Below are 14,361 nucleotides of genomic sequence, written 5' to 3' on the forward strand. Positions count from 1 at the left end.
GCTGGGCGCTAAAGCAAACGGAATCTGTTTGCCCAGTCTGGGATGACAATGCCGTTGCCAAATATTTGCCAGCCTCAGGCAGTTGTGGAGCCCAGCTATAAATGCTTGCACCCCAGGTGGAGGGGCCTGCTGATTGAGCGCTGCAGTCCCGTCAGGTAGGAGCCTGGGTGTATGGGTTGGAGTCTCCTGGGATGGTGAGGAGGGATAAGCGGGGAATTCCTCCCACAGGGAATATGTCTGCACTGAGCTCTCCACTAGCAGTTATCCTCAAAGGCTACTGTCAGGACCACGGGACACCTCCTGAGACAGAGGGACCCAGCAATGTAGGACACTGCTAGTGGCCAGTCTCTGCTGCCCAAACTCAGGGTTTCAGGATAGCAGGGAGGGGCTGGGCTCTGACCAGACCTCTCAGAGAGCAATCATCTCCTGATACACTTAGGTAGATACTTGCTCCCCTATCTCTGTGAGGTGCCTGGTGACTCTAGGATCCAGATTCAGCCGGGAAGAACCACATTAATCACCAGCCACCGCCTATTCCTTAGGCTCAATAGCTGTCCTTGTGCCTTTTGGGACCTGCACAGCAATCTGTGGGGTCCACTCCTTTAGGGATCTTCCATCTGTCCCTCCCACCCTTCACAGGAGGTCTGGGTGGGGGGCACTCACATTGTGGTCAGGTATCAAATTAAAACCCAGGGCTAGCTGGGTGTGGTGGTTCATGCCTCTCATCTCTGCTTTCAGGAGGCTAAGGCAGGGTTGACACAGGTTCTCCAAATGAGACTCCTTCCTTCCTTCCTTCCTTCCTTCCTTCCTTCCTTCCTTCCTTCCTTCCTTCCTTCCTTCCCTCCCTCCTTCCCTCCCTCCCTCCTTCTTTCCTTCCTTTCCTTTCCTTTCCTTTCCTTTCCTCTCTTCTCCTCTCCCTCCTCCCTCCCTCTCCCTTCTCCCCTTTTTTGTTTTTTAGTTTTTTTAGATAGGGTTTCCCTGTGTTGCCCTGGCTGTCCTGCAACTTGCTCTGTAGCCCAGGCTGGTCTCAAACTCACAGATATCCACCTGCCTCTGCCTCCTGAGTGCTGGGATTAAAGGCACACACCAACACTGTCCAGCTAGACCTTTTTCTTTTTTTTAAATTTTTTTATGATTTATTTGTCTTTATTTTATGTGCATTGGTGTGAAGGTGTCAGATCCCCTGGAACTGGATTTTCAGACAGTTGTGAGCTGCCATGTGGGTGCTGGGAATTGAACCCGGGTCCTCTAGAAGAGCAGTCAGTGCTCTTAACTGCTGAGCCATTTCTCCAGCCCCTAGACCTTTTTCTTAAAAAAAAATCCCTTCCCAGAAATGGTGACACAGGCCCTTAATCCCAGAACTCTGGAAGCAGGGACAGGCAGACCTCTGTGAGTTTGAGGCCAATCCAGTTTACATAGCACGTTCCAGGACAGCCAGGGCTATGAGAGAATCTATCTCAAGACAAAAGAAAACCAAACCAAAGCAGAAAAAAAACCCCACTAAACCCCCAAAATGTCCCTCCTCCGAAAAGAACTCCAGAGCTGTGACTGTAGCTAGGGAGGAACCAGGCCGGGTGGGGCTCTTTGGCCACCACAGCCCTTCTTTGGCCGCCACAACCCTTGAAGCTCCCCACAGTATCTGCCAGAGCGCTGGGCCTGTCTCCACCGGAATCCATGCTGGGACAAAGTAGACTCCTTGTCCAGTGCCTGTCCCTGCCTGCCTAGGCAGTTCTGATCTCTAGGTCTTCTGCCTCCTACCCTACCTTGTGGCCTGCCTGATCACAGCTGTGGTGGGTTCTAATGGTTCCTCTGTACCATGATGGCCCCGCCTTACACAAGAGGATCCTGTACGCCTCTCTGACTAAGGCAGGTCCTCTCTGAGCTCACGAGTCCAAGTGATCAAGAGAAGAGCCAGCCAAGGCAGTTTTTTCAGGACCATACATTCAGGCTGTATCCAGTGGGCACCACCAGCCCTAACTTGCCAACCTGCCCTTTTACTTCCCTCCCAGCTTGTGTCTGCTACCCCAGGACCACCCCACCCTGAATTTTGGAGACCTCAACAAGATGGCTGCTGGTGTAATACGGTCTGTCTGCGACTTCCGGTTGCCCCTGCCATCACACCAGTCCTTCCTGCCCACAGACCTGGAAGCTCCAGAAACTTCCGAAGAGGAAGAAGAGGAGGAGGAAGAGGAAGAGGGAGACCATGAGCTGCAAGATGAGGGGCCACAGGTCTGCAGCCCAGATTCCCAGAGCTCAGGGGTGGCCCCCCAGAGTCCCAGCAGGCCGGAGACCCCAATGCAGCTGCTGCGCTTCTCAGAGCTCATCAGCGGTGACATCCAGCGGTACTTTGGACGCAAGGACACAGGGCAAGACCCAGATGCCCAAGACATCTATTCTGACAGCCAACTAGCCAGCTGCTCTGCCCGGGATCTGTACTATGCTGATCTGGTATGTTTGGCCCAGGATGGGCCCCCAGAGGAAGAGGAGGCTGCTGAGCTCAGTGTGAATTTGCCTGGGGGGTCTGAGGGTCACATGCACAGATTGGGCCACAGAGGAGACAGGGTACCACCACTGGGACCCCTGGCTGAGCTCTTTGATTATGGGCTCCGGCAGTTTTCCAGGCCCAGAGTGTCAGCTTGTCAAAGGCTGAGGCTAGAGAGGAAGTATAGCCACATCACCCCCATGACCCAAAGGAAATTGCCTCCATCCTTCTGGAAGGAGCCTGTGCCCAACCCACTAGGCCTGCTGCATCCAGGCACACCAGATTTTAGTGATCTGCTGGCCAGTTGGTCTGCTGAGGGTGGCTCCGAACTGCAGAGTGGAGGCACCCAGGCCCTGGAGGAGACACCGATGACTGAGATCTAGTAAGTAGGTGGGTCAGGTGTGTGCTGAGGCAGCAGTGGTCCTCTCTCAGGCACCCAGCCTCTCCTTGTTGCCCAGGTACCTCCCTAGTGGGTCTCTTCAAGCAGCCATGCAGTTGGCTCCCCCAGAGGACCCGAGCTTATCCCAAGCCTAGAACTGCCACCGCCAGTACTGTGAAGGGAGAGCAAACGCTTGTCTAGACCCAGCCACACCTGCCTACCAGTTCTCGGATGACCCCACTAAACACATCAGGTCTCAGAACTCTGCCCACAGGAAGTGGACAGAACTCAGGCAAGAACAATGAGTCGTTTGCACACGTCCATCTAAGGAGACCCATTCTTTACCAAGCCAGCACCAAGACTCAAGTCAGTAGCAAAGGCCAGCCCTCCCTGCTGTCTCTCCCTGCCTTGCCAGAGCTGATGATTCCATGTGCCATGCCCTGTGCTAGGCTGGTGGCAAGGGCTGGGAGCTGTGTGCAAAGTGCAGGTTTTCTTGAGAGGCCAGAAGAGGGACACAAGGGACATACTGCTTGATGACACAGAGGAGCACAGACGCTGACTCTCCAGATTCATGCTCACAAATGGCTTCCTTGGTGGCACTTCGGTGTTAATGGCGGCTGGGCAGGGATGAGGATGATCTGAGGACCCTGTGTCCTTACTCCTTACATTTGTCCTCAGAGGCAGCTGGGGTGGATCCCAGGCATGGCCTGGGTGTCCCTGTATAGAAATCCCAGGAAAAGTGATAAAAGGGCCTGGGGCTAAGCAGGGCAGAAAGGGTCCTTCAGGGTCAAATAACCTGGGCCTTGTGACTTTGGTCCCTCTCACTACTTGACACCCTTGTCAAGCCTCCGAGCTGTGGAAAAGCTGTTCCATCAGACAACAGGAGACTCTGGCTCCAACAGGTACAAGAAATGGCATCTTTATTTCTGGGACAGGATCTTGGGTGCAGGCTTCCAGTAGGTCATCACAGAGATTGCTCCTGGCCTTTGGTGGGCCACCAGGTTCAAGAGGATTGTCTTCCACTGAAGCCACCTACGCAGAGACACAGTTCATCCATAACACAACTCCTCGAGGCTGGGAGACCCAGGCTCTGACTGCCTACCTCACAGCCTGATACACGCCCCAGGAGTTCACAGGGACCATCTCGCTCAGGGCTATGTCCTTGATGAAGAACCGCTGCCTCACCAGGGACATGAACACCCGCTTGCTGCCCAGTGTCAGCGGCCAGGGGCCCTCCTCGCTCCACAGGCTCAGCATGCTCTCACGCAGGGTTGCAATCTCTTCTGCCCGCTACAAGTGCAGAGGTGTTAACAGGACCCACGGGGGATGAAACAACGGCAGAGAAATGGGGACTGGATCACAGCGGCGGGCAGAGGATGTGTGTATGTGGGGATATCTTCCATGGAGGAAGCCCAGCAGTAGGGCCCCGTGTCTAGGAAACACAGATCAGCACCACCCCGCTAGTGAAGTGCCTGGGGCCCCATGGAGCAGACAGAAGCCGAGGGACTTGGGGCAGACTGGCAAGAGGGTGAGGGGTCAATGGTTCTCCCAGAGTTTCCTCTCACCAGCTTGGTCTCGTTATTAAACTTCAGGTTCTGGATGGTCTTGTTGGCCTGGAGGCTGTTCTCTAACTTGATTATTTGCTTCTGAAACTAAACACAGCTCCAATCATGGGTAGACACAGACTGCTGCTGTCCAGATGCACCCACTACTACAGAATCACCAAGACCCCGGAGTTTAGGGAGACAGATGCAGGTGCCTTCCTGGGGCCCAAGGGATACCGTGGCCAGCTGGCCCTGGATCTCCGCAATCTTCCGTCCGGGGTTCTCCTCCTTCAAAAACTGCACAGACATCAGCAGGGTAGCTAGCTCCTGTCGCACAGCCTCAACCTCAGACTCTCTGTGGACACCAAGGGCTGGCTGTAGGGGGTCCCAGAGCTCAAGGCAAAGGCTTAGTCCTGAGCTGGGGTTCCTGAGGCTATCACAGGGTTGACAAGCTATACCACAGGAGGCAGAGCTCAGGGTGGGACGGGCTGGGGGCGGGGCAAGCACAGGTGCAGAGGGGAGGGGCCTGGAAGAATCCTGTGGGGACCAGTGAAGATCAGGAATTCCCAGGGGCCTGGGAGGCTTCAAACCTCACCTGGCCTTGCCCTCGGCAGAGATCCTCAGGTCCACATCACTCTTGTGAAGAACACACTTGTTAGAGACATTTTCTATCTGAAGTGTGGAAAATGTAGGTGCCTAAGGTGACTCAACACAGCCACCTGGGAGCACCAGGCTAGCTCAAGCCAAGCCAAAGCCTGGATCTTCAAGAATAGGTGCACCCTGGCCTTACCCACCTGCTGGGGCAGGTTGTTCACTTTTTCCTGCACCTCCTGCAAGTGAGCTGAGACCTCTTTTAGCCACCGGACCAGATTCTGCAGGGACTCCCTTTCTACACCTTCCCATGCAGCCTGCACCTACAATTTCAATATCCAGTGAGGGATGGTACACAGGTGGGTGACAGGAGGCAGAGTGGCCTGGCCAGCCTGGCCAGACACTGCAGAAGACAGGGATGCTAGATCTATGGCAGCCCTGGTGGTCATCCAAGGCAAGGTCATCCAGCTGAGCAGAGCCCTGTCCTTGAGGGGGGTGACAGCTAGGAGTGACAGGATAGAAAAGAGACTGTCACACTGCAGGAGGGATACAGACATGGTGGTCAAAGGCTCCTGTCAGCAGCTGCTCCCTGTGGCCATACATGCCCAGAAAGGATGCAGAGCCAGCCAAGGTTGGGGATCCAGCTGCCATATCAGGGGGTGTGTTCACAGAAGCTACCAAAGAGAACAGGCCCTCATGTCAAAGCATGGCCTGCCCCCATGTGGTAACACTATCCAGCTGTAAGGAGATGAAGCATGGGTCCTTACAACGGGGGTGACCCATGAAGGCAGCTCAAGAGAGAAGCGCGAGATGAAAGGGTTGGAATTAAGGGCCTACAGCCCGCAATTCAGAGCTGGATTGGGGAGAAGAGAGACTGTTAGACCCTGGGGTTTCTCTCTGAAGTGCTGAGAAAGCCCTGAAGCTGACTTGGCTGATAACTTTTCTAGGAATGTACTAAAACCACTGAGTCTTAGTTAGGGTTAGGGTTGAGCTCAGACGTGTGAACCCAACACTCAGGAGGATAAGGCAGAAAAATGAGGAGTATCATGTCAGACTAGGCTATGTGGTAAGATTCTCTCTTTAAAAAAATCAAAGCAAGAGGCTGGAGAGATGGCTCAGAGGTTAAGAGCACTGGCTGCTCTTCCAGAGGTCTTGAGTTCAATTCCCAGCAACCACATGGTGGCTCACAACCATCTGTAATGAGGTCTGGTGCCCTCTTCTGGCCAGCAGGCATACATATAGGCAGAACACTGTATACATAATAAATCTTTAAAAAATGGTTGTGAGTCAAATTAAGAGAAAAGAAAAACAAAACAACGATTAAAACAACAATAATGGGCTGAAGGAATGGATCAGCAGTTAGAAGCACTTGCTGCTCTTCCAGGGGACTGGAGTTTGGTTCCTAGTGCCCATGTTGGGTGGCTCACAACCACCTGTAACCTCAGCTTAAAGAGACTGATGTCCTCTTCTGGCCTATCTGACACTCACACACATGTGGCATGTACACACAGACACATAAATAAAAAATATATAAAAGAACTCAAATAAAATATAAAACCAAACAAAATCCACTGAACTGCATGTTTTAAAATGTGTTTTTCTTTGTTTGTTTTTTCAAGCAGGTTTTTTAGCTGGCCTGGAACTCACTTTGTAGACCAGGCTGGCCTCAGACTCACAGAGATCTACCTGCCTCTTCCTCCCGAGTGCTGGGATTAAAGGGGAGTTGCTGAAAAGAAGGCAGGGAGGGAAAGAGGGAGGAAGGAGAGCAAGATAAAGAGAAAGAGAAGAAGAGAGAGAGAGCGCAAAGAGGCTGAGAGTCCTGCAGGAGCTGCCCTACCTCGTGCAGAGATCAGGTCTCTACCCTTGGCCCCATCTCCTTTACCACCCTTCTGTGGGGGTCTGCCCGTCTTACCTGGGACAGCTTCACGCCTAGTGTTTGCTCCTGCAGGTCTAGCTTCCAGCTGAGAGCTAGACAATGGTCACTCAGGTCCTTCAGCTGCTGGTCCAGACCTGCCACTGACCCTTCTAGGACCTGGCTCTTCTCTTGAAGCTGCTCAAGACAATGGAGTCAGGGAGGCTAGCTGATGCCTATGTACACAAGGATCCCCGCCGACCTCCACCTCACTCAGCCCCTTACCAGTTCCAGTGCACCCTGAGTTTCCTGCTGGGCTAGCTTGCCAGCCGTCTGCACAGCCTCCAGATTCTCCTGGATGTACGAGGCCAGCTCTCCAGCCTGGCTCTCCTCCAAGCTCACCTTGGCCTCCCTGCATATTGATGTTCAAACTGTCCCTTAGTGCTGTCCAGTGAGGGGACATGCTCACTAGCTCTGGGACCTTCCAAGCGATTCCATGGACCAGAGGATGGGTGCTACCAAGAAGGGGCTGTGAGCGAGGATCAGGGTGGAGGGACAGGAGCTCCAGCAGAGGGCTGCTAGTCTGTCCTAACATGCCCAACTGGCCTAGTGTTTAACTGATAGCTGCAGGGGCTGAAGCAGGACATTCCCCAGCTGAGCTCAGTAGGGGTTAGCTGAGCAAGGGACTGGGTGGCCCACTGTCCTGGCACGACACCCACCGGGCCTTCTGCTCAGCCATCAGGACACGATTCAGTGACACCTGGTTCTGTCGCACAAACTTGGTCAGGTAGACTACAGCTTTGTCCAGGCCCCGGCACTGCTCCAGTAGGTGACCCTCCTCCTCCTGCTGTGGCAGAAGTGGCCCTGAGCCTTGGTGCCAACCCCATCTCCCCGCCTTCTGGCCACCCAGGCCCACCCACCTCACGATGTGCCCGCAGGACCCGCAAGCGCTCCTCTGTCAGTTCGTGTAGCTTCTGCCAGCGGCTTTCCAGTTCCTCTCGAAGGCTGCTTTCTGCCATCAGACGTGTGCTCTCTGAAGACTTCATTCTCTGTGGAGACAGCACTAGCTGCTGTGAATCTGGGACTGCCCCCCCCCCCACCGCCACGGGCAATCCGTGAGGAACTGGGCCCCGCCCAGGCTCTCACCTGCTCCATGGCCAGGAAACACTTCTGAAGAAAACTGCACAGTTTGGCCTCCCTCTTTAGGAAGCGGATGCTCATATCCTCGCTGAATTTAGTCACCTGGTCCTGGGGGGGGGGGGTCACATGGTCACCTGAGGCCTCCTCACTGGTTATCCTTCCCTGTCTGGTATATCCCTCCCTGTTTCCAATCCCTGCACAGCCAGGCTGCATGCACTGGGCAGGAAGGAAGGTAGGGCAGATGGGACCCACTGTCCCTCAAAATGCTAGCTCACAGGCCAGAAGGGGCCCTAAAGGTCAAGGCCACAGGAGTCCAGACAGTTCAGCACACATTCAGAGCCTCGGATGCATCCAGGGAAGGTTGTGCAAGGGGCACTGGATTCCATGCCGAGCTGGAGCCTCAGTATGAGGAGGCGTGAGAGTATCCCCATCCAAGTAGGAGCACCCCACGCACAGGCCTCATCAAGAGGGTAGGAGGGAAAACTAGACGGAACCCTTTGGGCTTTGCCTCCTCTCTCTGCTGCACTCCTGCTGCTCTGAGGGTCTAAAGGCCCAACCCGGCCTCTGGCCTCTCTACCTCACACCTTTAGGGCTTGACGTAGCCAGTGCCATTATGGAGCTGAACAGCTGTGGTCACCTCTGAGAATCTTGGTCTGCAGTAATGGCCATGAGAAACAGCTCTGAGCAGGTAGCTTTGTCTATGGGAGTGGGGCTAAGAGTCCCTCTGGGCAGGAGGGGGAAGAGTCACAAGACCTTTCTGTGTCATTACAACCACCACTCCCCGCTACCCAACTACTCCATGCTGGTATAGAAGAGGGAACATTTTGACGGTGAGGTCACGGGAGCTCTTTGGCCTTGCGCCGCCTGTTACCCATGTGCCTGTAAGAAGCCCCACAATGCTTATTTATTTGCCAGGCTGAACTTAGAGCCTCTCTTTAACTCTGTTGGCTCCTTCCCTACTTGTAGTGAGAATGTGTTTCTCTTAATCTCCCCAGGACTGCCAGGATTTGACAAAGCCGAATGTTGTGGCATAGGCCTGTAACTGCAGTACTCAGGAGGCTGAGGTTCATAGGGGGTTTCTGGGAGTTTGAGGTTAACCAGAGCTTTACAGTGAAGCTCTCATCTCCCTACATGTACCAAAGAAAGGTCTTAAGAAACCTTCTACTTCATAATATCCATTTACCTAGCACCTTCTTCATGGTCATAGGGCTCTCCTGACAACAGGCCTAGCTCTCAGGCCCTGAGTCTGGGAGAAGATGGTTCTTGGGGAAGTTTTCACATCGTCTGAGCCACTGTTGATCTCCTTGCCTTGTAGGAGGGAAGCCTAAAACAGGGTTGGCTACTTTTTTTTGGGGGGGGGGCGGGTTGAAGACAGGGTTTCTCTGTCCTGGAACTTGCTCTGTAGACCAGGCTGGCCTCGAACTCAGCCATCTATCTACCTCTGCCTCCCATGTGCTGGGATTAAAGGTGTGCAGCACCCACCGCTAGTCTTTATTTTCCTTTTAAGATAGAGTCTCATGTAGTCCAGGCCTCACATCTGTCATGCAGTGGATGGTACTGAACTTCTGAATTAGCCTCTATCTGCCAAGGGTTAGAATTACAAGCATGTACCACAACACTCAGTTTTAGGGGTGCTGGAGGTTGAACCCAGAACTTCGTGCATGCTAAGCCAGTACACCATCAACTGAGCTATACACCAATCCCTCAGCCACGTTTTCTGCATGACCAGACAGCAAACATTTCAAGTTCACAGGGTCTCCTGTGACGAGTCCCAACTCTTGTCCAAAGTTGCCACTGTCACTTTGTTAAACAAATGCTAATGGTTCTGTGCCAATAAAACTTTATTATAAAAACACAGATATTGGGGTGTTAAGTCCTGACACCAATGCTGAAGAGCCCTCAAAGGGCCTGGGCCCTCCGTGCCTAGCCTACGAGGAACCCTTCTCCCAAAGCTCTTGCACTCTTGCTGATGTCAGTGTGTTAGCTTCCCAGCAGCTCGGACGGAGATGCCACTACCCCTGGGCAGCAAAATGATGTTGGGACAGCTGGAAGCACCCAGTATGCTCAGCCCACACTGTCCTAGACTGGACACACAGAACAGCAGCTGTAGTCCCTAGTGTCTATTTATAGAGCCCAGGAGCTGGGTGGCAGGCATGTGTAACCGTTCTCCAGCCCCTTGAGGAAAAGAGGCCCCTCTTAAGGGTTCCAAGTAGAAGGGAGAACATTCTGCCCCAGGAATTTGTGACTCCTACTTGAGGGAAAAGCTGAGACTGACTATAGCCACAGAAGGGGCTTTAGGACTGGACGTTTCTCTTCTGGTAGCTCAACTGAGATAGTCAGTGAGAGACAACACAGCGTTTGAAACGTGGCTATGCGACGGCACAAGTAAATTTTCAATACCCAAGAACGCAGCTAATGTCAGGGAGTGGGTAATGCCAGGGGATGAGAGGCCACCACTTCAGGCAGGGCAGCACTGGTGAGCCTACCTTTGTGTTACTGTATACACTGATAAACAACCGCAGGCCACAGGCTAGGGACACTGGAGGTCACTCAGGGACTTGGATGACTCCTGCCTAGGCTAGCTAGGTTTGGCTTTCAAGAGGTACCTGCATCTTGGACAACCCATGGTCCACTTTTTCGTTGGTATCCTCTTGGTTCCTCTGCAGGGTGCTATAGGCTGCTTCCCGGCCCTGCTCCTCTTGCCTCAGCAAGTCAGTCAGCTTGGTCAGCCTAGAGGCAGTAGGTATGGTAACACTAACTCAGCTGGGGAACCACAGGGAGCCTGGTGGGCTTTGGGACCCTGGGTCCATCTTAGGCTGGGGTCTACAACCTGCCCAGGTCACACATGGAAGCGGAAATAGACTTTGGAGTCCCTAGTGAGGGCAAGGTACCAAATAAAGGAGAGCAGGAAGGTGGGGTTCCCAGCAGTCAGCAGTGCTGCACTAATGGCAGAGGACAGCCCACTGGCGGTACTAGGGGCATAGGGCAGGGCAGGCCTGAGACTCTCAACGTGTACACAAAACTGGTTTGGCGATAATCCAGGGAATTGGCCCACCTGAGGTTCATCTCCTGCTCAGAACATTTCCGCTCTGTGTCCTGTAACACCTGTGTCCTTCGGATCTGTGTCAAAGCCTCTCGGACCTCCACCAGCCTGGCATAAGGAGTTTCTCTGCCAGCCCCAGAGCAGCTAGGCAGCCTTTGTTACTGCAGCTGTAGCCATGGGGCCTGACCACCAGCCTCCCACCGCCTGGACAGTCGGTCCCACTGTATGCAGAACCTAGTCTGAGTTGGACTACTATAGGTATCATTTAAACACTACTACCTGGGGGAAGGGACACCCACGCAGGCCCTAACACCAGCTGCTGCAGGGACAGTGGTCCCAGCCTTTCCCACTGAAGCTTATGCTTGTCTCTCTGTGTGTTACCTTTTATCCAGGGCTTGTATCTGGTTCTGGCTCTGGGGCCCAGACAGCTGTAAGGAGGAAAGGAGGATTAGGTAGGCCAAGTCTGCTGCCTACAAAGTCCCTCCAGCACCAGTGCAGGTGGGTGTGTAGGAGCCAGAGCATGGAGCCATGGGAATCAGTAGGGTCAGGGTCCAGTAAGCTGTTCCAAGCACCAGGAAGAGTCGCGCGTGCCTGTGTCTGCTGCTCTGCCCAATGTCTCACCTCTAAGGCCTCCTTCTCCGGGCTCCAGGCCACTTGTTGCACTTCCTGCCTCAGCTGGCGCAGCTCTGAGGCCTGGAGCTGCACACGAGCACGAACCTGCAGCAGCTCACGAAGCAGGCCCAGTGTGGCATGCTCACAGCGTTCCCTGTGTGCCCTCAGGCGAACCACCTCAGCCTGCAGCTCAGCTACCCTGGTCAGGGCCAGAGCAGCTGGGTCAAGCTGTGCTTCTCTTGGAAGTTACCCCCGCCCCCGAGTGTCATCTCCATTCCTCATACTCTGCAAGGCTCACCACTGCTCCAGCTGTTTCCGCTGCTTAGGGGTGTCGTGTTCAGGGACCACGCAGCTGGACGCCGGGCCACTGCACTCATACCTTTCTGAGGTATCCACACCCAAGGGCTCGGGACTGGCTAGGCCTTCTGTTAAGAGAAGCTCCAGGTCCTCGAGCGTGACAGTGTTCAGTTGTGAAGGTGAAAGCCCCAGTGAGGGGCTGTCCGCTAGCAACAGAAGGAGGCACCCAGCGAGCTCACGCACAGGGACAGAGTAGTTCCTGTAACCTTGCTCAGTGCCATCCCAAGCTCCTGCTGGGTCAGAGAGCAGCCCTGCTAGAGGTTCACCCCTCCTCTCCACTCACCTGACATGGCTTCACCAGCAGTCACTACCTGTAGCCCAGCTTTATGGCATTAGTGCCTCTGTGGATGTCCAGAGCCGGACACCAAGGCCAGGGTGGCTGAGATTGGCTGGAGGGAGGCAAGTATTCCCAGGCCAGAAAACTGCAGGGACTGGGGATCAGTTGAAGGACAGAAGAGAAGGCTTTGGATCAGAGGAAGAAAGGATTTAGAGAGGCTGTAGAACTTAGGGAAGTGAGGGTCAAGAGAAAAGGTCTGTATCTTGGGGAGAAGACAGGGTCAGGAGTGGAGACTGTGGCCCTTTGGGAGAAGATGAATCGGGAGAGGCTGTGGACCCCTGAGAGCAGTTAAGTATGAAGTAGTGGGCTCCTGCCCTTCCACCCACCTCTTCAGTGAATCTTGCTGAAGGAGGCAGGTACAGCTGAGTTAGTCTAGAACCTTCTTTTTCTCACAGAACCCTATGACTTCATGGCCAACTGCCAGTGGAACCTGAGTCTTCATCTACCCTGTCCTGTGGCTTCCCTATCTTCTGGCTCCTGGATGGATGTGGGGGGACTATGAAGCATCCATCTTGCAAAAGGGCCTCCTCTGGCTCTGGAGTTACTGGGTTATGATCATGATGAAGAGGTTGTCCAGGAACCTTGTGTCCCACACATAGAGCAGAAAGTGAGGGTCCTAAGCAAATGAGACACAGCTAGCCAGATACCCAGAGGGTAGGATGGCAGTCACAGACAAGGCCACTGGGGTTTCAGCCTTCCCATGAGTCACAATGAGAATATTGGGAGAGATAAGGTTTGATTATTTTATTTAACCTAATATATCCAAAAATATCATTTCAACATGTAGCCAACACAGAACTGTGGACAGATTGCACATGCTTTTTTGGTACCAAGTCTTTGAGGCCCTGTGCAGTGCTTTTCATCCCCTTGGGTCAAACTTAGATATGGCCCCTCCCAATCCAGAGCACCCCTGGCTTTGTCTACCCACCAGGGCCAGTGGAGCAGGCAAGGTGGGTCAGTTACAACTTCTTGTTATGCAGAGCCCGGCAAGCCCAGGCTTGATGACAGGATGTCATCCAAGCAGGTGACAGAAACCACACTGTAGTGAGCCTGAGAGCAAGGCTGTGAGAAGGGGATGAGGTCAGGGTCCCTGAACAACCCTTCCACTGGGCCCTAGGCTACTGTGTATAGAGGTGCCACCTGTACTAGTTTATTACCATACTGCATACTACGTGCCCGACTCCCCAGAATGCTGAACCCTAGGCAGACGGGAATCTCTCATTTCTCATATCCAAACTCAACAACATACTTAGTCCATCTGCTCAGAGAAGAAAGAGCCACTCCTTTGGAGGGATGACAACTGAGAGGCAGCAGCTGCCAACTTTCCAAAGAAGGACCCATGCGGCCTTGTGACAGACATGTGCCAGAGATACTGCAACTATCTTTACAAAGTGTCCTGGGGAGAAGACTCTAAAGGTGACTGATGCATGTCAGATCTAGCTTGGTTCAGTGGCGCTAGCTTTGACAATACAGGGTTTAGAGGTGAGGCTCCATGGCTCTGTTGCTCACAGAGCCACCACCCTAGGGAGTCTGAGGCTCATCTTAGGGCCACCTTTAGCTGGCCAGGTCCTGGGAGGTCAATGCCCAGGGTGTATACAGTACAGTTACAAGCAAGTCACTATGGACAGCAGGGCCCTAAGTGCTGAGGAAAGACCTGCCTTCCGGTTGTGGTCCAGTGTCATGACCCCCAGCTCTGAAAGCCTGGGGCAGATGTGGGTGGACTCAGATTCAATCTTCATGGGATTTTCAGCTCTCAAGCCCCAGGCACAGAACCAGTCTTCCCATCTTCTAGACAAAAACATGAGACGGCACATGTGGGTTCCCCAATAGAGCCTGCTCCAGGCTGTACAGCTCCTCATGCCCTTGCTGCTGAAGCTCTTAGCTCTTGGCTAGTGTGGGCAGTACAACCACAGCATAGGTGCTCAGAGCCAGAGAAGAAACAGCAGTAGGTAGTAGCTCCTGTCTGTTTGCCCCTCTCTCTCTCTCTCTCTCTCTCTCTCTCTCTCTCTCTCTCTCTCTCTCTC

The 14,361-nt window shown here is 53.7% G+C and overlaps 2 protein-coding genes across 2 annotated transcripts; one reads left to right on the plus strand and one right to left on the minus strand.

Moving 5' to 3' along the window:
- Positions 1-2,064: 2,064 nt before the first annotated feature.
- On the plus strand, positions 2,065-2,865 carry LOC113456326. The gene has a single exon (XM_026780621.1). It carries the CDS (start codon positions 2,065-2,067, stop codon positions 2,863-2,865), a length of 801 nt encoding a protein of 266 aa, XP_026636422.1.
- Positions 2,866-3,781: 916 nt separating this feature from the next.
- Positions 3,782-12,290, minus strand: Ccdc154 (coiled-coil domain containing 154). The gene is made up of 17 exons (XM_026780622.1): positions 12,284-12,290; positions 11,942-12,230; positions 11,653-11,842; positions 11,413-11,459; positions 11,044-11,139; positions 10,595-10,718; positions 7,995-8,096; positions 7,769-7,897; positions 7,568-7,692; positions 7,134-7,260; positions 6,909-7,046; positions 5,200-5,319; positions 5,001-5,077; positions 4,643-4,760; positions 4,427-4,513; positions 3,964-4,151; positions 3,782-3,893 (listed from the first exon to the last, which is right to left on the minus strand). The coding sequence occupies exons 1-17, from the start codon at positions 12,288-12,290 to the stop codon at positions 3,782-3,784; spliced, it is 2,076 nt and encodes a 691-aa protein (XP_026636423.1).
- Positions 12,291-14,361: the final 2,071 nt, after the last annotated feature.

Source organism: Microtus ochrogaster, chromosome 7, assembly GCF_000317375.1.
Source record: "Microtus ochrogaster isolate Prairie Vole_2 chromosome 7, MicOch1.0, whole genome shotgun sequence".
Classification (NCBI taxonomy): Eukaryota; Metazoa; Chordata; class Mammalia; order Rodentia; family Cricetidae; genus Microtus; species Microtus ochrogaster.